This window comes from Episyrphus balteatus, chromosome 1 (genome assembly GCF_945859705.1).
Source record: "Episyrphus balteatus chromosome 1, idEpiBalt1.1, whole genome shotgun sequence".
Taxonomy (NCBI): domain Eukaryota; kingdom Metazoa; phylum Arthropoda; class Insecta; order Diptera; family Syrphidae; genus Episyrphus; species Episyrphus balteatus.
The window spans coordinates 56,121,768-56,146,674 of NC_079134.1; the positions used below are offsets into that span (position 1 = coordinate 56,121,768).

The 24,907-nt window shown below is 32.3% G+C and overlaps 1 protein-coding gene across 2 annotated transcripts in view; it reads left to right on the top strand.

Annotated features, from left to right (window-relative positions):
* LOC129916137 (homeobox protein aristaless-like) overlaps positions 1 to 24,907 on the top strand; it is a 271,629-nt gene that overhangs the window by 102,305 nt on the left and 144,417 nt on the right. Inside the window, exons 1-2 of one of the 2 annotated variants that reach the window (XM_055995943.1) lie at positions 18,038 to 19,219; positions 20,375 to 20,716. In XM_055995943.1, the coding sequence (XP_055851918.1) occupies positions 20,442 to 20,716 (275 nt within the window). In that variant the 5' untranslated portion in view covers positions 18,038 to 19,219; positions 20,375 to 20,441. Of the gene's footprint in view, positions 1 to 18,037; positions 19,220 to 20,374; positions 20,717 to 24,907 lie in introns of those variants that run through there. The other variant, XM_055995935.1, reaches the window with a different exon arrangement.

Consider the following 24,907-nt stretch of genomic DNA (forward strand, 5'->3'; position numbering starts at 1 on the left):
TCAAAAATTTGTATTTTTTCTTAATTTTCGACGTTTTTGTTTCAAAGCAAGATTTTAAAATGCAGCAAAAAGGTAATAAACGGTAAGTTTTTAAATTTTAAATTAAACTAACCTCAAGGCATTGATTAAATACAAGCTATCAAAGGCAAGAAAATTTTTTAAATTGGATCCTTATGCCTTTGTTTGCAATTGTGTGCATGTGCATTTTAGTTAATATGCAGCGAATGGATGGTCTGATTGACATTACATTTTTTTTGTTGCAAAGGATATATCAAATGCTGCATTTGATATATTTATTTGAAATGCATGACTTTTAATTTGTTGAAAAAAACACTGTGATAATTTCTTTCAAACATTGGTGGGCATCGTGTTTTGAAGAATGTTCCATGCGAAAAAAATATAAATTAATTGGATTGTGCAAAATTTTCATAAGAAATTTAAGGTTTTTACTTCACCCGAAGCGTGGTAAGTAAATATTATCTTAACTTTCTTTACACGTGTATTTGAGTTGGGCACATTATACTCTGTCCGATAAAAATTGGCAGTACAGACCTTATGGGAGAGCTTTTTTAAAATCAGTGGGACCACAGACAATTATATACAGATATCGCATCCCATTGAAAAAAATTGTCATCAAAATTTTTTCCAGCCGACACGTTTCAGCCGACAAGAGCTTTTTAAATTGGAATCAAAAAGGAGAAGAGAATTTTTCAGCCGCAAAAAAAGCTTTTTTTAATTTAAAAAGAGAACAATAAAAAGGATCTCTTAAGACCATGACCTTACTCACTCTCCCGCGAAAATAAAAAAAAGGAGTGCAAGTGGGTAGATAGACGTGATTTCAATTCGTCTTTGACTTTCTAAGCAATCAGCTGCTGTGAAATATTTCAAATAGGTATATATCGTCGGCGTAAAGCAAAATTGTTCTAAGTACATAGGATTCCTTAAGGACTAAGAACAATTTTGCTTTACGCCGACGATATGTACATAAACTGTATGTAATTGAAAATATTTTATAAGGGAGTGTCGGCTGATTTTGAGATTTCATGGGCACTGGGCACCGATCAGATTGTTCAATTGTGTGTAGACATATAGACATACATATGAGGTGCAGAGTGTTGGTGAAATATGAACATGAGCATAGCGTGCGTATCTTCTTATACATTAAGCCGATGTCGTTGGGCGACATGACGTCTGCGTGCATAAGGCGGCCGGCCCATAGACAAGATACTTGTGTGTTCGCTCCGGTGTGCACACAAGTGTGGTGTCTGGTTTGTATGCGTCGCTTAAATCTGTGAAAATTTTGGTAGATTGATAAGTAGGTAAGCAAGTTCTTAGATGAACTTTATTTTTTTGATGGAAGCAAGAAAAAAAAGCAGGGTTGTAAAAAATCTTTTTTAAAACAAATATTTACTGCAACTTGATATTGTTTCGCATTAAAAAAATACTATTGCACCATCTTTATTGACAAAAACAATATTTTGCCTTAAAAAAAATTGTACCTATTGCAAATAAAAAAAAACTTCTCCATAGAAAAAACAAATCAATGCAAAGTGTGGGGGTGTGGGCAAAAAATAGTTCATTTTTAATATTCGTCGAACTTCTCACAATTTTAGTTGCAATAATTATTTTTTTTTTAATGAAAATATTTTTCTGTTGTTTTTTTTCAGTTGCAATAAACTTTTTTTTTCAATTAATTTTTTTTTCCAAAAAATATTCTTTTAAATTTAAATTCATTTTTTTACTTGCGGTTTACGATTTACGGAAAAGTTAAGAATTCGTAAAAAAAATCGAACTCGAGATAACAAAAAGCGAAGATTGGGTCTAGGACCAAAATAAACCTTTTATAGAAAAGGTCGGGTTTCTCAAAAATTTTTGAATTTTTTTGAAACTTTTTCTTAATTCATATTCAATTATACATTGTGATTCAGGAGTAATAAGCCAAAAAGCTAGAGCGTGTAGGTTAGGTCGAGACAAGAAAAAAATCGTATGGAGGGGGGGGGGGGGGGTAACACAATAACGTGTTACACCTTTTTGTAAAGCCAAAGGCACAGTTTTTGAAAAATTAATTTTTAAAATAAAAATTTTGAAAAAAAAATTTCAAAGTAATTTTTTTTTTTAATTTCTTGTAATTAAGTACTAATTTAGTTTTTTAAATTCGATGCTCTTCTTCATTTTTAAACAAAAACAAAAAACCAAATTGAAAAATATTTTGTGATTTTCGAAAAATTAACAAAAAACCAAAACTACTTTTTTCTAAAAAACCTCTTTATTTTTTGTTTTTACGTGGCTGGACTTGTTGATAAATTAATTTATGAAACATTAACCATTCGTCAACTATTTTTTAAGCATTTAGACTTAATTAAGGATACAATAAAGTGATACCGTATTGGATTAACCCTGAATTGATCAACTTTTTTCATTGATAACACCTGAAAACTTACCTGAGAATTTTTCTTACTATGTCTGGGGTTGGGGTGCTCGCTGCCCAAGGATTCTAGCTGTAAGGGTCTTAAGGCAGTATAATTGTTTTATTTTTTTTTATAAAAAAACAATGAAATAGTACTTGCGCAAGTAGTTCAAATTAAAAAAAAGGACTTTTTAAATCATATTCTTTGATTTTTAAAGGTTTCAAGAGAATCATTTTTTCCTAGATAACATTTGAATTCTTATCCTTCGTATTTGCCATTTCTTGTCCTCGATTGATCTTTTGGATGTACATTATTATTTGTTATTCAATTTCCATTAAGAAATTGCCTAAAACCCCTTAAAGCTAGAATCCATGAGCAGCGGGCACCCCAGACATTGTAAGAAAAATTCTCAGGTAAGTTTTCAGGTGTTATCAATGAAAAAAGTTGATCAATTCAGGGTTAATCCAATACGGTATCACTTTATTGTATCCTTAATTAAGTCTAAATGCTTAAAAAATAGTTGACGAATGGTTAATGTTTCATAAATTAATTTATCAACAAGTCCAGCCACGTAAAAACAAAAAAATAAAGAGGTTATTTAGAAAAAAGTAGTTTTGGTTTTTTGTTAATTTTTCGAAAATCACAAAATATTTTTCAATTTGGTTTTTTGTTTTTGTTTAAAAATGAATAAGAGCATCGAATTTAAAAAACTAAATTAGTACTTAATTACATGATATTTTGAAAAAAATTACTTTGAAATTTTTTTTTCCAATTTTTTTTTTCAAAATTTTTATTATGAAAATTAATTTTTCAAAAACTGTGCCATAAAATGGCTTTGTTTAAAATATTTGTAAAAGACTTGGGTTTTGGCTTTACAAAAAGGTGTAACACGTTATTATTAGTATAACCTTTGATTTTTAATAATTTTATTTCCAAAATAAGTCAATTTTTTTTTAAATTGCCCCTCCCCGCTAAACGAAGAGGAATAGAGCCTCCCTCCGATACGATGTTTTTCTTGTCTCGACCTAACCTACACGCTCTAGCTTTTTGGCACATTACTCCTGAATCACCCTGTATAAATCACTCTTGTATGCATATAATATAAGAATATTGCGCGAAAAAAATATTGTTGATTAATGTACTTAGTAGCTGATGCAGAATCAATAAATGTTATGTATTAAATTCATCTGAATTAAATTGTTTAGTGATGTAACTAAATCATTTTTTATGGTTTAGGTATCTTATAATAATTTTCATAATTTTATGGGTTTAAATTTCACTGTAATTGCTCACTACGTGACCGTTCTTCTATACCTACTAAATATTAAGAGAAATGAAAGATTAGTTCAAAATTCTGAGTTTGGGGACCAGTTTCTCAAATACACTGCTTTCAATTTCCGTATACCTACTTCATTTTGAAATTTGTCAATTTGTTAGAAAATTGCTTCTGCCGCTTTAATAATGTCTTCAAACAACTCAGGCAATCTTTTCATATCGTTTAGGAATTTTTTTTTTGAAAAAAATAACCAACAAAACACAAATTAAAGTCTTAAGTAATTTAAATTTTAAAAGCAAAACGGAAGCAGTGCAATTTTTCAAACAATTTTTCATAGAGATAAGAGTATTTTTAAATTACCGACGTTTGTAAGAAAAGATCATGAATATCGGATCTGTTTCCGCCCTTTACAACATTTTTTAGCTTCAGTTACTCCACTAAATAATTTTATTGTTAAATTAGTAATTTTTTTAACTCTACACAAACGAAACAACAACAAAATTAGAATGTGTAATTCCTTTCGTTTATCTACAAGATAGCCCGATCAATCTAGAAATTTTATCAAATTTAAGTACAAAGTTTTTTAATGCAGTTAGGTTCCTTTGATGGAGGAGACTATAAAACCACAGTTTTACACCAAAATTTAATATGGCGTATCCCCGAAAATGACCCCTGACCCCTAGGTAGTACGGAAAAAGTGATTTCAGTCGAATTTAATAAAATTTTAGTATGTTGTAGTTCATGTGAAGCTCATTACAACTCTCTATGGATGCAACCCCCTTGTCCCAAGTATACCCCCTCCTTAGCCCCCTTTTTACCCCCTTTTTTACCCCATTTGTACCCTTTTAATGGGTTGAGTACGATACTTAGGCGCCCAGAATTGATAACGGTTTTTTGAAGAGGAGTCCAATAAAATATTATTGTTCTATAGAAGGGGTGATCTATCTCCCCCCCCCCTACCCCGTTTAGGTGGGTGGGGCAATTTTCAAAAAAAAATATTTAAATTAAAAAATTATTAAAAAGCAACGGCAACACTTACAGCTATGAATGATACCATTTTCAAAAGCCAGAACTGCACACTTGATTTTAATTTATAAAACAAGTTATTTTAATGAATTGTTTTTGAAATAATCGATTTTTCAGTGTTCAGTGTTTTTTAAAAACTTTTTTTTCCAATATTTTGACTTAAAAATCTAATATTTCAAAAACAATTCATTAAAACTTGATTTATAAATTAAATTAAAGTGTGCAGTTCTGGCTTTTGAAAATGGTATCATTCATAGCTGTAAGTGTTGCCGTTGTTTTTTAATAATTTTTTAATTTAAATATTTTTTTAGAAAATTGCCCCTCCCACCTAAACGGGGGCGGTGGGGGGTAAATAGATCAATCCTTGTATAGAAAAATTATTGAATTGAACTCCTCTTCAAAAAACCGTTATCAATTCTGGGCACCTAAGTTATCGTACTCAACCCATTAAAAGAGTACAAATGGGGTAAAAAAGGGGGTAAGAGGGGGTATACTTGGGGCAAGGGGGTTGCATCCATAGAGAGTTGTAATGGGCTTCACATGAACTACAACATACTAAAATTTTATTAAATTCGACTGAAATCACTTTTTCCGTACTACCTAGGGGTCAGGGGTCATTTTCCGGGATACGCCATATCAAATTTTGGTGTAAAACTGTGGTTTTATATTCTCCTCCATCAAAGGAACCTAACTGCATCAAAAAATTTTGTACTTAAATTAACTTTGATATATAGTGAAATTTTGTCTAGGATGATCGGGCTAAGACATGAAAAATAAAAGAACTAAATAAAGGAGGAATTTATTCCCTTTTTTTTTCCAATTTAGTAGGTAGTAAGGTATTTAATTTGGTTCTGCAATATGGATCAAAGACAAACCAGACATTTGAATGTTCTCCGTTTCCGCTGTTCTTGATTTATAGATAACACTGGTCAACAAGGTTTTTGTTACAGACACCAAGATATACTTTTCTATAGGTTTTTTGGGTGCTGAGCTCGAATCCGAAGTCAAAAAAAATTTATCACATCACGTTTTTGAGATAATCCCGTTAGAATATCGAAAATGCCGCTTTTAATCAGTTTTCGAGGTTATTTCTTAGCATTTGTATTTGTTATAAATAAATTTGTAACGGTTTCTAAAAGAACTAAATCTTGTCTTTCTAAATCCGTTAAATCTCTTAAATATCTCTTTTCTTCTTCGAGAAATGTTTGTAGTATTGTAATTTTTTTGTATACAGCGGTGCCCCTTTTTCATTTTGCCACCCGGGCCCTTTTGCCCCAGTCCGACCTGTTTCACCTACCTAATTAGATAGGGGGAAGTGGTCACCCTTCGTACAGTTTTTACTTATTTTTTTTTTAGTTATTTATTTACTCACTCCAGCTTCGAGAAAATGGACTTTATTTGTAATATGTATATTATTACGCTTTACAAAAAAATTTGACACTTCTAAGTCAAAGGCTTAAATAGTTATAGCCATTTTACTGGGATTAGATTTTTGTACGAATCCTCCCCACCCGTGGGGTACCTTTGTACAGCACATGGGGTACATTCGTACAGGATATTTAAAACGTTAATTTGACTAACTTTTGATTTGTCAAATGCCAAATTTGAGTTTTAAAACATTTAATTACTTATTAGTTTATTAATTAATTGAACTTGACTCAGAAAAAAAACAAAAACAAATAAAAAACTTAATTTTTCGCGATTCGACGATTCTGAAACAAATTATTATTTACATATATAAAAATACCAACCTTAATTTACTACAGAATGCGAAAAACTTATTATAGAGGTTTAAGATTCATTTCAATAAAACTGTAACTCCGTGTTTTGATTGTTATCTGCTCAAGAAAATTTACTGGCGGGCATACGTATGCGTACGAATGTGCCCCATGTTTGACTGTACGAATGCTCCCCAAGCTGTACATAATGCAGAAAAATCGATTTTTGAAAAAATGTACAGAGATTTTGCAATATTTATAACACAGCCACACAAAAAAATATAAAAGTTCTGGTCTGGGGTTGCGACCAGGTTTTTCATATAGTTTTGGGGTCGCTGAAACCGAATCCGAAGTCCGTTTTGCCCCATCACGTCAGGTTTTCGAGATAACCTCAAAAAATGTCACGAAAACAAAAATTTTTTTCTCTGATCTGGATGTGCGAATATGTTATTCATATAGTTTTTGGATCGCTGAATCCAGATTCGAAGTCAATTTTGCCCTATCACGTCAGGTTTCTGAGATATCCTCAAAAAAATGTCAAAACCAAAAAAACAAAATTTCTTATCTGGAGTTGCGACTAGATTTTTCATATAGTTTTTGGGTTGCTTAAACCGAATCCGAAGTCTATTTTGCCGTATCACGTCAGGTTTTTGAAATATCCTCAAAAAATTTCTAAACTAAAAAAAAAGTTCTTATCTGACATTTTTTGAGGATATCTCAAAAACCTGACGTGATATGGCAAAATAGACTTCGGATTCGGTTTAAGCAACTCAAAAACTATATGAAAAACTTAGTCGCAACTCCAGATAAGAAATTTTGTTTTTTTGGTTTTCACATTTTTTTGAGGATATCTCAGAAACCTGCCGTGATAGGGCGAAATTGACTTGCAATCTGGATTCAGCGATCCAAAAACTATATGAATAACATATTCGCACATCCAGATCAGAGAAAAAAATTTTTGTTTTCGTGACATTTTTTGAGGTTATCTCGAAAACCTGACGTGATGAGGCAAAACGGACTTCGGATTCGGTTTCAGCGACCCCAAAACTATATGAAAAACCTGGTCGCAACCCCAGACCAGAACTTTTATATTTTTTTGTGTGGCTGTGTAATTAAAACACAAATTTAAAACTTTAAACAACAATTCTTCATTACTGTTTAGCCAAAAACATACTTAACTTAAACACAAAATGACATCAAATGTACATACAAAAATTACTCAGAGCACTAAAAAACACTAAAAGTCTTGTGGCGACCGAATCCGTTGCACTTAGAATTCAAAATTTATCTAGCAGCTCGGCGCCTACTATGTCTATGCACACTAGTAAGCACGTGTTTGAATACCGTTTAGTTTTTGTTTTAAGCTCACTGTACGAAGGGTGACCGTGTACGAAGGGTGACCACTTCCCCCTACTCATGATTTCATACCCCAGTTCAACAAGACAAAAAAAACACAAACCAAATCAATGCGCAAACAAATAAAACTGTGCATGCATTCTTTTTTCCTTGATTTCCAAAAAATATCCCAAAACCATCCATCCAAGGAAACAAAAACATAACTAAATTGCAAAAAAAAAAACAAACAAACAAAAACAAAAAACCAACCCAAATATGTATGTAGATACTAGTACATATTCCTTATTCTTTCTTTCTCTTCTAATAGATCTTTTGTGAGTAAGTACTGAACTACTGACTACTGAGTAAGCTTTTTGTGTTGTTTTTTTAATGAATCGTTCTCGTTAAGGCAGACTGACCAGCGTTAACCGTATATTCTTTTGATAGAAAGAAACAAAAAACGTGCGCCAGGAAGACTCGATACTCGAGCTACAAGGTCTACTTCTATGGACAGAAAAAAAAAAAACACATATGTGCACAACGGTCTTGAGTTGTAATCGTATCTGAGTACTATTTTCTTTTGTGCTCTTATACTTCAAATACGACGATTTTCTGTTTGCCTTTCCATTTTTTTAATTGACAAACAATATTGAAAAAAATATTAGAGAAAAAAAATGCATTTATTGCTCAGGTTTTTATTTTTAAATACGTCCACAATCCATCTGCACACACACAGCTCTATTTTTCTTCCAAAAATCCTGCCTTAAAAAAGAAACAGTTAAAGCGCGATTTTGCAATGCAAAAACACAACAAGAATACAAGAACAAATTTCAGAGATACAGAAAAATAACGATTCCAACTCAAGAGTCAAGACCGTTATGCCCATGATTTTTTTTCTCTTTTCTATCCATACAAAAAGATCTTCTCGCTCTGTCTGAGGCAGAGCCGTGAAAACACATGATACTCACTCTCAAAGACCACGTAAAAGAGAATCAGAGAATAAATAATCAAAATTCCAAAGAGAAATAAAAGCATTTTAAAATTTCTCAAATTTTTCATTGAAAAGAGCTTTTTTAAAGGCTCTTCAAAGTGGTGATTTTCAGTTTCATATGTCACTTTTTTCTATGAAGATGAGATATCTGTATATAATTATTTGTGTTATTGTGGTGTAAAAAGAAAAATTAATTTTTTTTATTCGTTTTTGTGAAATTTTACCGCCAAGATGGTAACGCTGGTGCCTTTTGGAAACATTTTTTCTGGATAGTACGGCATCGCTGTGTGAGCTTTTTGATGTGATAGACATATCTAGAAGGCGTGAAGCAGAGTGAGATGCAAATGTCCCATCTTCCCTGTACTGCCAATTTTTATCGGACAGAGTATAGTTCATTTCAATGATCGATCATTTTAGTTCAAATCGCGCTACTGAACTAGTTCATTTTAGTTCAATTTATTTTAATCACTCCGGTTTTGTTAGAATTAAAATTAGTTTGTACAAACTGTATCCAAATTCATGTTAAATTGACGCAGTCTACACAATAAAACAAATACAATCTAAAAATAACAGATAGGTAGGTAAATATTTTATTTTTTATAAAAATTCTTAATTTCGTTCTAATACTTGTCGAGCTTGTCGAGAGAAGAAGTTCGTTTTGCTTTCATTAAATCAAAATCGGACCAAAATATGCTACTTTTTTTTGTTCTTGCTCAGAAATAAGAATAAAATGCACGACTGGGTCGCACGTACTTGCTCTTGTAATTCACAGTATCTTTATCTTAAATGCCTATTGGAAATTTAAGATTTTATTTATTGTCGAAAAAAAAAAATCAAAAAGAAAATAACGAAAGTTTAAAAATTAAATTAAAATTTTTTTTTTTCAAAAATGTTTTTAAAAATATTTTTTTTTTTTACATTTTATACAGTAGAGGAAATTCCCATAAAAACACATGGTTTTAAGGCATTTTTTGTTTGCTGAGTGCAAGTTAGCCATTCATTTTTATGAAATAAGAAAATGTACTCAAAGTTGTTAAAAAAAATATAAATTTATTCATTTTTAACTAAATTAAATAAAAGTTATTAACAAAAAACAAAAATTACTCAAAAAAAGGAGGAAATTCCCATAAAAACACTTACATTTTTATTAAAAAATAACGGTTAATTGGTGTTAAGAAAAGTGTTTTTGATAAAATCAATATTTTGTAGAGCCACCACTTGCTCTTACAACCGATATCATTCGCCTTGGCATGGATTCCACAAGCCTTTCCAGTTCCGCGGTTGTAATTGCTGCCCATTGTTCAATGATTGCGTCTCGAAGCTCTTGAACGTTGTTAAATTGGCGCCCGTTGCCATAAACACGCCTGGATAGTATTCCCCAGAGATTCTCTATGGGATTTAAGTCGGGACTTCGAGACGGCCAGTCGAGAAATGTTATTTGTTTATCCTCAAACCAGTCTCTCATTCTTCGAGAGACGTGGATAGGAGCGTTATCCTGCTGGAAAATGAAGTCAGTTCCGCATAACTCTTCAGCTCTCTCAACCATAACTTCTTCTAACAACTCAGCATACATTTCTGAGTTCATCCTTCCAGGCACAAATGCCTGGCTTCACCTTTAGATGCAGCCCATAAGTCAGCGAGGCTTCATTTCGCTGGAAGTCACATAAGCTGGACCGAAGAGTGGAAAAAGGTTGTGTTTAGTGACGAAAAAAAGTTCAATTTGGATGGTCCGGATGGATTTCAGTCGTATTGGCATGACAAACGTCTTCAAGCTGTAGTGAGAATGAGTCGCAACTTCGGTGGTGGTAGCGTAATGGTTTGGGCAGCTTTTGCTGCAAATGGAAAGACTGAAATTGCGTTTGTGCCCGGAAGGATGAACTCAGAAATGTATGCTGAGTTGTTAGAAGAAGTTATGGTTGAGAGAGCTGAAGAGTTATGCGGAACTGACTTCATTTTCCAGCAGGATAACGCTCCTATCCACGTCTCTCGAAGAATGAGAGACTGGTTTGAGGATAAACAAATAACATTTCTCGACTGGCCGTCTTGAAGTCCCGACTTAAATCCCATAGAGAATCTCTGGGGAATACTATCCAGGCGTGTTTATGGCAACGGGCGCCAATTTAACAACGTTCAAGAGCTTCGAGACGCAATCATTGAACAATGGGCAGCAATTACAACCGCGGAACTGGAAAGGCTTGTGGAATCCATGCCAAGGCGAATGATATCGATTGTAAGAGCAAGTGGTGGCTCTACAAAATATTGATTTTATCAAAAACACTTTTCTTAACACCAATTAACCGTTATTTTTTAATAAAAATGTAAGTGTTTTTATGGGAATTTCCTCCTTTTTTTGAGTAATTTTTGTTTTTTGTTAATAACTTTTATTTAATTTAGTTAAAAGTGAATAAATTTATATTTTTTTTAACAACTTTGAGTACATTTTCTTATTTCATAAAAATGAATGGCTAACTTGCACTCAGCAAACAAAAAATGCCTTAAAACCATGTGTTTTTATGGGAATTTCCTCTACTGTACTTTATAATGATATACTGTAAATTTTTAATAAAATTGACTTATATGCTTTGATGAAATATATGAACTTAAAAAAACATGCCAATTTTTGAAAAACGGCAACGCCATATTTCCGTTCTCCGCATTTTTTGAGAACAACTAAAAACGCAGTTTTGTTAGAATCAATAAGTCTATTACGTATACCAAATTTAATCAAAATCGTTAGAGCCGTTTTCGAGAAAGTTGCAATACCTCGAAAACGTTATATGGGTGATATGCGTTAAAAAGGAGATATTAAAAAAATAATATGTCCTAGGGAATAACCTAAAAAGCATCTGTACCAAGTTTCAAGCAAATCCATCCATCCGTTTAGGCCCTAGCTCGATGTACAGATGGACGCACAGACGCACACACGCACAGACCGACGGACGGCATGACGAAAACCACTTTTTTGATCTTTTCCATCATCGTAATGTTGGTTTTGATTAAAACCTCAAATTTTTTTTTCTACACGAAACCAATACTTGCCCTATAGAGCAAGTAATAAGTCGTGCTTGAAAGAGAAACGCTGATATTGGCACAAGCGACCTTGTGCCTTTTGTTTTACATCTAAATCTTGAGGTAAAGCAGAAGAACTGATTTCGCTCCACAAAGAATTGGATGCAATTTCATATGCACTTTGGTTTCTGAACCCCTATTCTTTTAAGGTCTGTTGGGTTAAAAGGGCGCTGTCGGCGTTTAAGTCAAGGAAGGAAGGACCAATTTTTAGAATTTCCTATACCTACAGATGGGAGTTCATCTCACCCAAAATACATATAAAAAAAAATGATAATGTAGAGTGAGCGCAAGCTGTTTTGTAATATCATATTCCGACTGCTCTAGGTTGCTGTTTAGTTTGTTGAAAAAAAATCTTTTTCGCTATTCGCGAACTAAATTGAACTAAGTAAGTGAACTAAGTTCACTAGTTCACCAAGATGAACTAGTTCATTGAACTAGTTCGTTCGCGAACTACACAAGCCTAACGTGCATCGTGCATAAGTGTATTCTAATATATGAACTTTATAGCCTGTTATAAATCACAATGGAAACATGTGTTTTTTGCAAAATTGATTTAAAAAGTAAACCAAGTAGGGTTTTGAAGGAAAGATGCATCCAAACAATTGTAAATGCAAGTCTGATGAGAGATGATGGGATTAATCAAATTTTGGAGAGAAATAATGCTTTAAATGTGCATGCAGATTGTTATAAATCATATGTGAGGGAATCCAATATAAGTGCAGCTAAGAAAAGAAAAGCTAGCCAAGTTGTTGGAACGGAACCGTGTCGGAAACATACAGATTTTCAATATGATGATCTTTTTTTGATTTGTGGCGAAGACGCGAATGAGTCATATATTTCACAAAGGCGAAAAAAACAACAACTTTATCTGGGTTAACATTTTTCACTTTTGAATAGAATAGATGATAGCCAGTGTTAAATAATTATTTAAGGTGATGTTCACATTATTAAAAATACTTCAAAACAAGAAAGTATAATTGAACTTGCAAAAAAGAATTTGCCCCAAAATCAAGAAATACTTGACCGACTTTCGACCATAAGGAACATTAATTTACTATCCGTGAAGTACCATACAAATTGTATTCGAAGATTAGAACTTCTTGGTGGAAAAATAGGAAAACCTGAATGTGAGGAAACTTCGGTTATTATGAAACTATTTTTCGGAGTGAACACAAAGCAGAGTGTCAATTTTTATTCAATGAACTGTTAGCTAATTTTGACGGCGACATACCCTCACAAAAATTGATATTGCTTAAACTCAAAGCAAAATATCAGAATGAAATAATAGTTTCTTGTTTAAAAGGTAAACTTCTACCAATTCCTTTCCCTAAAATCATAAATAAAATAAATAAATAATACTTTTCTAAAAGGTGAACCTCCAATTATATCTTTTAAAGACGCAGGTGAAGACATTTTTCTTAAATCTTGGTTTGAAAAAAAAATTAGAAAACATAGAAAATGAACGTCTTAGAATAGTGAAAAAGGCGGGAGAGATTATTGTAGAAGATATTCGCTCTGCAGTTTATAAATTAGAGTATTAGAGAAGTATCCATCTCCAATGAAATTTCTTGCCGATGCTGAAAAGGATATTCTAAAAAGTTTGGAACTGTTGCTTGAAACCATCATTTTGAAAAGTAAAGAAGGATTGTTGGACAAATGGCGAGGTGAAAATTACATCAATTTCACATGCCATTATAGCTGCCTCAGCAGTTTTTTGTTAAAAAAGTTTGGTTCCAGTAGTCTTCTGGATATTTTATCGTCATTGGGATTTTCCGCCTCTTATCATGAAGCAAGATTGTTCGAAGCATCAAGTGTTATGCATCCTTGTTCCGATGGTACTAGTGAAGGTTTTACTCAATTTGTTTTTGACAATGTGACCACCAGACTTCTACATTGGATGGAAGTGGTACACTCCATGCAATGGTTGGAATTCAGTGCTTAACACCTTACAGTGAAAATTTATTTATATCTCCAATCCCAAGACTCACAAAAATTCCACCAAGCCTAGAAGTTGGAAAATTCGATCGTGTCGATTTGATACAATTTTGCAAAACCAAATCCGGACTACATTCAATTAAAGTGGAAAACTTACAAGTTATTAACCCTATATCAAACAGTATACAAGAAGATTGTGTAGTTTTTCAAAATTTCTGGGAATTGGAAGCTGCACCTTGATACTATTCAAAAAATGATTCCGTTTTTTGTAACAAGTCCTCATTTTAGCTATGCAAAACACGCATACTTATACCTTCAAGATATGCACAACATCCATACTAAAATGACTCTTGAAAATTATAATAAATTCACGGGCAAAAGCTATTTTACAATCCGAAGAACAGAAAAATACTATTCTGGAACTTGGTCGAATATGACCATTGAGCAGACGTATATGAAAAATGTCCATTCGAGAGAAGGCTTAACTCATGGACGCGGTGTAACGCCTGCAACGACTGCTCGGTGGATTACAAGCATCCCATTGCAAATAGCTATTTCCGACCAAATTGAACATTTTTGCAAGCTTAATTTAGATCGAACATATCATCACCACAAAGATGCTGCAACATCAAGAAAACTCAGGGATGGTAAAGCCGTTAAAACTTTGCAGGATTGGTTTGCAGACCATCCTCCATTCATTACAAGAACTGATTTGGTTTGTATTAGCACACTGTGCGGTCCCAAACCTAGTAAGTAAAATTGACAGATCAGTTTTCAGTCGTTATCAATGATAAAAAGGACTATATCAGGGTTAATCTAATACTCTTACTTTATTGTATGCTTATACATGTCTGAATGTTGAAAAAATAAATAAAGAAACGTTTATGTTTCATAAATAAATTTACTAACAAATTCAGTCAGGTACAAACAAAATATAAAGCGTTTTCTTAGATACTTAGATAATACTTTTTTTTTTATTTTTCGAAAACGACAACACATTTTGGCATCCGGAGTTCTATTTTTATTTAGAAACAAATAAGAGCATAGAATTTTGAGAACTTAACTATCGCCCTCTATTTATGTATCTATAACACTGAAAATTAAACTTTTTTTTGTTGCCGAAACAAAAATATACTTTTCTGAAGGTTTTCGATGTGAACTCGAATCCGAAGTCAAAACAAATTAATCAGCTCCCGTTTTTGAAATATTACCGTTAGAAAATGCTGTATTTCAGTAACTCTTGAAAATAAAAGCAACAAGGCTTGGGTGAAGTTGAATCGATCCTGGAGTGATGAAGCTCAAAATGAATATGATAGACTTAAAGATGATTTTATTAACTACTCTAATTTTCTTTTTTCGGACATTATATTTAGAACTGAAGATGATCTTAAATCTAATCCACGAAATTTCTGGAAATTTGTAAATCTTTAGAGAAAATCTGATGGTTACCCAACTAATATGAGCTACCAAAATGTAGAAAGTCATTGCCCAGAGGACATAGCAAATATGTTTGCCGAATATTTTAAGTCTGCTTTTGATGTATCTTCTTCTTCTTGCGATACTTATTGCGATACTGTTGATGAGTTTCTACATCTTAATTCGATTGACTTTGCTATTTCGGAGGCAACTTTCTTAGAGTACATTAAAAAAATAGACGATTGTTTAAGTCCCGGTCCTGATATTTTTCCCGCTTTTATGTTAAAAAAATGTGCAATATATATGTCATACCCATTATATATACTCTTTAATCAATCTTTAAAAAACTGTAAATTTCCGACCCTTTGGAATAATGAATTTCTTATCCCTACTCACAAGAAAGGTAGAAAAAACTTAATTTTAAATTACAGACCAATAGCTAAACTATCTGCTATTCCTAAAATGTTTGAATCTATTATTTGTGATAATATGTCTTTTCATTGTACCTCCGTTTTATATGACAATCAAGATGGCTTTGTTAAAAAGAAATCCACTGTAACAAATTTGTTACAGTTTACTACATTTTGTATTGACGCGTTTGAAAAAAAACAACAAGTTGACTGTATTTTTACTGACTTTAGCAAAGCATTTGATAAATTTAGTGACCATGTACTGTTAAGAAAACTTCAAAAAACAGGTATTAGCGACAGATTTGTGTTATGAATATCTTCATAACTCAAAGATAGGTTATATAGTGTTGTTTTTAAGAGTGAACATTCTAAATGTTTTACAGTTAACTCCGGTGTTCCTCAGGGTAGCCATCTTGGTCCGTTATTATTTGTACTATTTATTAATGATCATCCGTCAGTCCTAGTTAATTCTATGTCTCTTATATTATATGCCGATGATGTTAAAATTTTTGTACAATTAACTCTGTTAAAGAATATTTTACAAAAAGACCTTCAAAGTTTCTAGGAATGGTGCAATATTAGTGGTTTATTTTTAAATATTGACAAGTGTAAAACAATGTGTTTTACACGCAAGAAAAATGTGATTGTCTATAAGAACTCTATTAATTTGTCATCATTGTGTAATCTGTCTAATTTTACTGACCTTGGGATAGTGTTGGACTCAAAATTAACTTTTATTGACCATTTTGACTACATTATTAAAAAAGCTAACATGACTCTTGGTTTATCAAAAGATTTGCTCGAGAATTTCGTGATCCTTATGTTTTGAAAACTCTTTATGTCTCATTCGTAAGATCCATTTTAAAATATGGTTGCGTTATATGGACGCCATATTATGCGATTCATATAAATAGATTGGAGTCCGTTCAAAGAAGGTTTATGAGATTTTGCTTAAGATTTCTAGCATGGTCAAATTGAATTAACTTGCCACCTTACGCTCAACGTATTCTCTAACTAGTCACAGAGCGTATCTACAATTTTGTTTTATTGTCGGGATAATCAATGGATCGATTTCAGCTCCATCGATCCTCTGTCGATTGAATTTCATTGCTAGTCAGTATAGTTTGAGAAGGCAGTTTCCAATTTCTAACATTTACAGTAGATCAACCTACGGTGCTAATAGTCCTTTAAACCTTTTAATTAATATTTTCGATAAAAATTCAAATATTAATAACTGCAGCTATGACAATGTTAAATCTTTGATTGACGCTATAGAGTCTTTGGTTGGCACTTGGTGAAACCTTGATGACATTATAAAAAATAATAAAAACTCTTGTTATTTTAAAGTTTCATAATGATGTTGATAAATTTTATTTTATTACAAATTAGTCGAGGCGTTTCGTCTTATGAAGACATCATCAGGAACTGACATTTCTTATAAAAGAGTTACAAAGCTTAAATACATAATAAGAGTTAACAAATAAACAGCGATGACTAGAGAAGTTTTTAAAGCTTACAATTTTATATTTAATAGTGGACTATTATTAGTTAAATCAATTTGATTATTAAGGAGTTTTTTTCCCTGTAATTTAAGTTTATTTATTTAAAAAATTTCAAATTTATCTATAACTCGTCCGGCATTTAGGTTGTGAAGAGTGAAGAAGTTACCTAAATGTTTTCAATTGAACATGAATGACCCGAACAACGGAGATGCTGCGACAGGCCAGAAGAAGGATCCGAATAAGAAACTGCTCTTACATATTCATTGAATCTTTTTTCCAAATTTTTCGCGGTTTTTCCAAAACGTTATTTAAAGATATCTTTTTTCTGCCCGAGATTTCTTTAGTTGTTTGGCATTTAAACTTCTACCATAGACATTTTATAACGCCATTATCTCCTTTATTATATATGAAGCCAAACCCACTAACTTCATTTTAAGATATCTCGGGCAATAAAAAAGATATTGAAAAGATAGAAAACAGTTCTTTTAGAAACCGCAACTATAATAATCTAAAACAATTTTCCTTATATAAAAGAATAAGGTCCGAAGTACTCAAAAAAAACGTTTTTTGATTTCGGATTTGAGTTCAGCACACCGTAAAACTTCAGAAAAGTATATTTTTGTTTTGGCAACAAAACCCTTGCAAACCAGTGTAATATAACGAGATTGAATTTTAAAAAATTTGTATTTATGCGGTGATAACGTCCAGTCCTAGTTTATTTTGCTTTAAGTTATTTTCTGCAGCTACGGAATTAAGAAGATACCTACTTAATTGACATTCTTACCCCGTATATTTTTTCAAACTTCGTAGAACTGATTTGTCTTAATATGTATGTATGTATAAACATTCTCCAAATTTGGAAAATCTGCTGCAAGTCTAAAAACTTACTTCAAGCTACCTTTACAAATTGCTAATTAATTCACCAAATTCATTTGTGCTGTGCATCGTCATCTCACACTCAACCATTTTGGACAAGATTTTATATAATGTAAGTGTACAAACATACCTAGGTATGCGCTTGATCACTGAAAGTTTTTTTCCTCTTATGGGATCGCTAAAAAAAAACTTTCAAGCATTAATTCCCTACATAAATTGTCATCAACAGCGAATGTGACAATGACAATCGAAGCAAAAATGCTACAATACGTGAGGGAGTGTATTCTTTTTTTTGTAGTTCTTGAATACATGTCTAAAAGTTTATTCAGTAAACATCAAAATACCGTCCACGAGTTTGCTTACTGTCCATACATCAGTTGAATCGCTTAATCAGAACATGCTCAGCACGCGTATAAATTAATTTATACGGTAACAATATCCGCCTACTTGGGAAGGTATTCGCATATGTTTTTGCATAATTAACTATACATCGAGCAACTTTTTTTTGAAAAAAAGACCAATTACTTCGAACAACTCAATCAGTTGGCTAAAGTGGGAAAACTAAATTCAGGAGTTAAATTAATCAAATGTGCAAAGAACTACTTCAGTCCGACTGATGTGAGCATTAAATTGTCGGATTTGCAGTTGAATTTACAGAGGCCCATCATTCGCTCAGAGTACGAAACTGTGTTCAATTTGCATTCATTATTAAGAAACATTGTCATTATGAACGAGGCTGGCGCAGATCGCGCAGCTAGCAGCTACTAGTTGGAGCCAGGACTCTCATTGGATATTCCAGCAGGAGGATCGAGGATGAAGATGGCATTGCTATAGAATCTTCCTCTTTGAATAATACGGATTACAAATTAATGGAGCTGACAAATGAAGAAAAAAACGTGTTTGGGCATTTTGTTAGCTGAGGAAATCTATGGCGGAAAGTAATAAATTAATTAAATGTTTGTGCAAAATATTGAATTTCAAATCAGAAGTCGGAATCCTACATTCAACTTTATACCTGCACCCTGCGCGAATACAGTGGCTAAATTGAGTGTGGCGAACATGGCGAAAATGTTGCTCTTGAATCATGCATTGTAAAGTAAAGCATTCATTAAAACAAAACACGTTTTCACTAGTTCGACTGTCTACAGAAACAAGGCACCGAACATTGACTGGTATATTATTTAGGAGAGCATTCGGTTTTCAATCGGGAGGTCGATGATGCATTAACCACATGGTGGTGACATCTCAGTATATTGGGTAAATATACTTTTAAGTGGAATATTTTTATGGTGTAAAATGACAAGGAAAATAAAATGAGTACAATGGGCAGGTTCTGAAACGTTAGGGACTAAATATTTAGGTAATTTCTCGGTCTCTGATTGGTCAGCTGTCAAAAAAAAATCCTTCCAATTTAGGTAATTTTATTGGAAAGCTGACTTGAAAGTTAGACAAGAAAATTTTCCCTAAAAATTTAGGAAAGTTTTTTTTGTCAACATGACAGCAGATTGTTTTTAATTAAAGAATTAATTTAGCAAAATTAAATGTATTTGTGTGAAAAACAACTAAAAAGTGCATTATCGGTTATAATTAGATAATTGTATTTATTTATTACAGTTAAGTGAAATTTGGTGTCTTACCCATGCGAACGGAAAAATTCTTAAATAAATTTCGAAATTTGACAGTAGCATCACATCCAAACTAATTTAGTCAATTTACTCAAATTTCCGTCCAGAAAAGGACGTTGCCTAAATATCTAGTCCTTAATATTTCCTGAACGTGCCCAATAACTATTTTTTGGTTTTATTTAATTTAATTTATGTGGATTTAAAAGCCACACAATCAGGTACTTTTTTTTCATTTAGCATTTCAAGTGTCAAAATCATGGAGATGGAAAATTTCGGAGTCCGAACTACCAAAAATTCAATTTTCTTTGATGATAAAAACTTCATACTCAAATATTTCTTTCATTAATCTAACCGTTCTAAAGATATTCGAAGTCAAAGTTAAAAAACATTATAAAAACATTTTTTACTTTTGAAAATTTTCCAATTCACTGAAAATTCATTATTTTCAAACTAGCAAGATATATTCTTAACCAGAAGGTTAAAATTCTGAACTTTTACAAAATGCTGCCAATAAACAATTCAACCCTTTCACTAACATAGTCACGAGTTTTCTGTTTTTGAGTGCTCGACTTTAAACATGGATTGCCGTGTATTAAATTTTGATGTTTTGCTAACGTCTAAAGTGGAGATTAAATTCATTATTGGTATGCAGATTTTCTTAAAACCATAGCACTAATTTTGATTATTGGTAATGCCCTTTGTGTTTGTACAATAATGTAGAGGTACTTTTTGTATAATAAGCCACTTCAAACTTTAAATTCATATTTAATTATTTTTTTTTTTTCAGAATTTAAAAAGCTGTGACCTTGAACAATACGAAGGTTAGTCCTTTTTTATGTGTACTGCCCATTATTATGGGCATATTGGAGGAAGTCAAACTGGAAGACTTAGCAAAAGAACCCAAACTAGCTCATCAGGAAAACAATCCTGACAATGCGACAACGTTTTTGTCAACTTCAGCAAGCGGTGGCACGAATAGTCCAATTTCTGATGTTAATAGTGACACTGAAATTGATGAGTACGCACCAAAACGAAAACAACGTCGTTATCGAACTACATTTACAAGTTTTCAATTGGAAGAACTGGAAAAATCGTTTTCGAGAACTCATTATCCTGACGTATTTACAAGGTAAGCTAAAGGTTTGATTTTGATGATACCTGAGTCTATACATATATCGCGACCCTAGTTGTTCTAGGTTCAAGGTTCTAAGTACACCCAAGTGTGTTTTGAGAAAAACGCTTCTGAATATTCAAACACCTTTATACGGTCACTGTGTATGAAAAGTTTAACTTTTTGTTTATAATTCGATGAGTTTATAAGAAATCTTTAATAATACAGTCAAATAAGGAGTCAAAAGGGGTTATCCTCAGAATGAATGCTAATAGAAATTTTTTTTGCTTAATATCTTCGTTTAGCCATTCTTTAACTTACCTCAAAAGCAGGGGCGTACACACCATTGGGGCAAGCGGGGCAGTGCCCCGGGGCCCCCGACACGCCTTAGGGGCCCGAATGGAGACAATGCAGAGAAGGCAACTTTTTATACATTTGTATATCGAAGCAAAAAGATAAGATGTTTTACATGAATCACAGACAAATTATATTCTTCAGTGTAATGCATAATAAATCGGGGGCCGACTTCATATTTATTTCATCTCAAAAAAATATTACCTCTGGGGCCCCAAACAAATAAATAGCTTTTTTGAAAGAAAAATTGTATAGGTGCCTATTATCTTAGAGCTCCAAAAAATATTACTTGAATAATCTAAGCGACCAACGAATGATACATCAGTAACCCAAAAAAAAGGAGTAGGGCTTTTACGTACTTTTTTATTTGTTCTTATTTTCTATATCAAAAGGAACCCAAATATCAATTGGGCCCCAAAATTTAGTCTTGCCTGGGGCCCCAGCAACACAAGGTACGCCACTGCTCAAAAGTCTAGAAAAATCTCATGTCCGCCAGTTGTGATTTACGAGGTCAATCGCGAATTGGAGATTTTCAAAATTAGCAAAAATAGACAATGGTATTATTTACACATATGATATATGACCTCGAGGTATTTTTAAATGCTGATTCCAAAAAATCTAAAATCAAGTCAATCTGACGTATCTGAAAAAAGTTATACCTCTTTTTATCTGTAGACCCAAATTATTATAACAGTTGCAAACTTACTAATAAAAAACCTTTAAACGTTATGGTAAGGGTAACCAAATTTTGCATATAGGTTTACATATTCATTATCATTAATAATCAAAACAATGCAATGAAAAAACTCAAACATCTATAAAAAAAATGCAATTTTTTGAGAAAAAGGGACATTTTGGGATATGCACTAAAAAACATCCTGGTACAATCTCGGAATAAGTGCTAATAGGCTAATTTTTTGGTGTCTATCTTTGTTTGGATATTCTAAAACTTAAGTCAAAAATCTAAAAAAGTCTCATGTCCGCAAGTTAAGTTAGGTGTAGATTTAAAAAAAATAATAAGAAAACTTTAGATTCTTTTATGTATACACACATAACCCGCATGATTTCAAGGTATTTTTTAACGCTGATTCCAACAAAACCCACAAGCAAGTTAATTTGACCATCTCTGAAAAGTAATGCACCATATTCATGTTGATCTGACAAAAATATCTGAAGTGTTGTTTTTCAATTTTTTAAAATCTGCACCTTATCTTCAAACCAGGGAAATAAGGACTTGCGGTTATGAGATTTTTTTAGATTTTTGGCATAAGTTTTAGAATATCCAAACAAAGATAGAAACCAAAAAATTAGCCTGTTAGCACTAATTCCAAGATTGTACCAGGATGTTTTTTAGTGCATATCCCAAAATTTCCCTTAATTAATTAATATGGGTCTACAGATGAAAAGAGGTATAACTTTTTTCAGAGACGTCAGATAGACTTGATTTTAGATTTTTTGCAATCAGAATTAAAAAATACCTCGAGGTCATATATCATATGTGTTTATAATTACCGTTGTCTATTTTTGCTAATTTTGAAAATCTCCAATTCGCGATTGACCTCGAAAATCGCGACTTGCGGACATGAGATTTTTCTAGACTTTTGAGGTAAGTTATAGAATGGCTAAACGAAGATATTTAGCTTAACAATTTGACTTTGAAAAAATATGTAGGACTTCGTTGCTCAACGATGAGACAGTTAAATTTAGAACAATAAGGTTCTATGTACAGTTTTTATTCTTGTGACATTAGTTGTTCGATATTGAAGAGTTGGAATGCGTTGAAATAAAAAGATTTAAATTAGTTTTTTCTTTTTGTTTAAGAGTGGTGGATAACTGCAATTATTTAAAGTTTTGATAATAAATTCTATTTCTAAATAATAAACAAAGTCTAATTGCTCAGCATTCAATTTTTTCGTAATAAAGTTCTAACTGCAACATTGTTTGCAGTTACAACCCTATTGCTCACAAATCAAATATAATAAGTGGAAGTTAGAACCTTATTGTTTAAATCGCAAATGAAAATTGTGTAGATAGAACTCTGTAGCCCAGGTTATATCGAAACGGAAAGAGATAGAGCAAAATAGATAGCGGGAATCGAAAGAGCACCACGATCTTACCTAGATTCATGGTATAAAAAGAGAAGGTATGATCATTAGAAAAAACTCAGTATCGAGAACTGTCAAAACTTATGGCTACTTAAGGTTTTGACAGCCCAGCCCATTGAAATTGTTGTTGTAAACAAATTTGTCTTGGAAATTGTTGTTGCTTTTGACTTTGCCAAATGCCAAACGTCAAAACCTTATTACCCCATTTTGTAAGATGGCGGCTCTAATGATCATACCTTGTCTTTTTATACCATGACCTAGATTTGATACCAAACTCATTTTTTTCAAAATTGTCGGTTAGAACCTTGTTGTTCTTAGGTCGCGATATATGTATATATTAGGGCGTTCGATATTTTTGAATCAAGTTCCTAAGTGGAAAAACTGTTTCTAAATAATAAAAAAAAAATCCCATAATTTTTTCAGATTTTTATTTTGACGCTAGATGGCGCCCCAAGAGGGTTAAAGTTTTTTCTCATTTGAAATAGGTACATGTTGACATATGAGGCCATTTTTTATATATAGCCTTAGAGTAAACATTTTTGATGAGGTTCTTTTCTATATTAAACACCTTTTTCAAAAAGGTATAAACCATTTTTCTAAGACTAGGGGTTTAGTCAGGAGATGGATGTCTTTTTTGAGTTTATTAAACCAAGTAAGTTTTATTAAAACAATTATATGAGTAGAATGAAAAATAAAATAAAACATAAATTTACTCTAAGGCTATATCTTAAAAAAATGGCCTCATAAATGAACATGTACCTACTACCTATTACATATGAGAAAAAACTTTAACCCTCTTGGGGTGCCATCTAGCGTCAAAATAAAAATCCGAAAAAATTAGGGAATTTTTTTTTATTATTTAGAAACAGTTTTTCCACTTAGGAACTTGAAAAAAAAAAACCTAAATAACGAACGACCTAATGTATATGTATATTTTACTTTTGAATTACGTATTTTTTTTTATTTGTTATTGAATATATGATTTTGCACTTACTAACATTTTAACTAACGTTGACCATATTACATTTTACGTTGCGTATTTTTCCGCAGTGTAAATAATTATGAGAAAAAAAAATTGAATGAACTTAAACTAGGAAAAATTTCTTATTGATCAAAATTTATAAAAAAAGTCGCTTATTTCTTCCATAGAAGTAAATGTCCAAAGTTCCTTTGAAAAATTCCTTTCGAATAAAATACGTTTTCTTTCGTCTCAAATAAGTTGCTTCAATGTATATGTAAGTTAATAAATTAAATATTTCGTTTTTGTAAACAATTTTTACTTGCGATATATGTAGGTACTATACTAGGGTGTCCGTTATTTCCCAAAGTGATGTTTTCGGGGGAGACACCCCCTAGATCGAAAGTTTAGGGCCTAAATAAGGGGAATTTAGCAAAAAAAAAAATTTTGGAGGTCATTAAGCCGTGCCCTAGGGTCATACTTTCCCCATACAAATTTGTATGGGAATTTTTTTTTACATATACTTTCGATCTAGGGGGTGTTTCCCCCGAAAACATCACTTTGGGAAATAACGGACACCCTAGTACTATACATATATCAAGTTATGCATTCGTAAAAAAAAAGTTGAGATAACATTTTTCCATTACATTACGATGGTAGAGAATGCCAAAAAAGTGAGTGCCGCCGGCACGCGTGCCGGAAGTCAGTCTTTCAGTCTGTCAGTGTATCTGTATAAGGAGCTACAGCCTCAACGGATGGACCGATTAATGCCAAACTTGGTATGTAGCGACT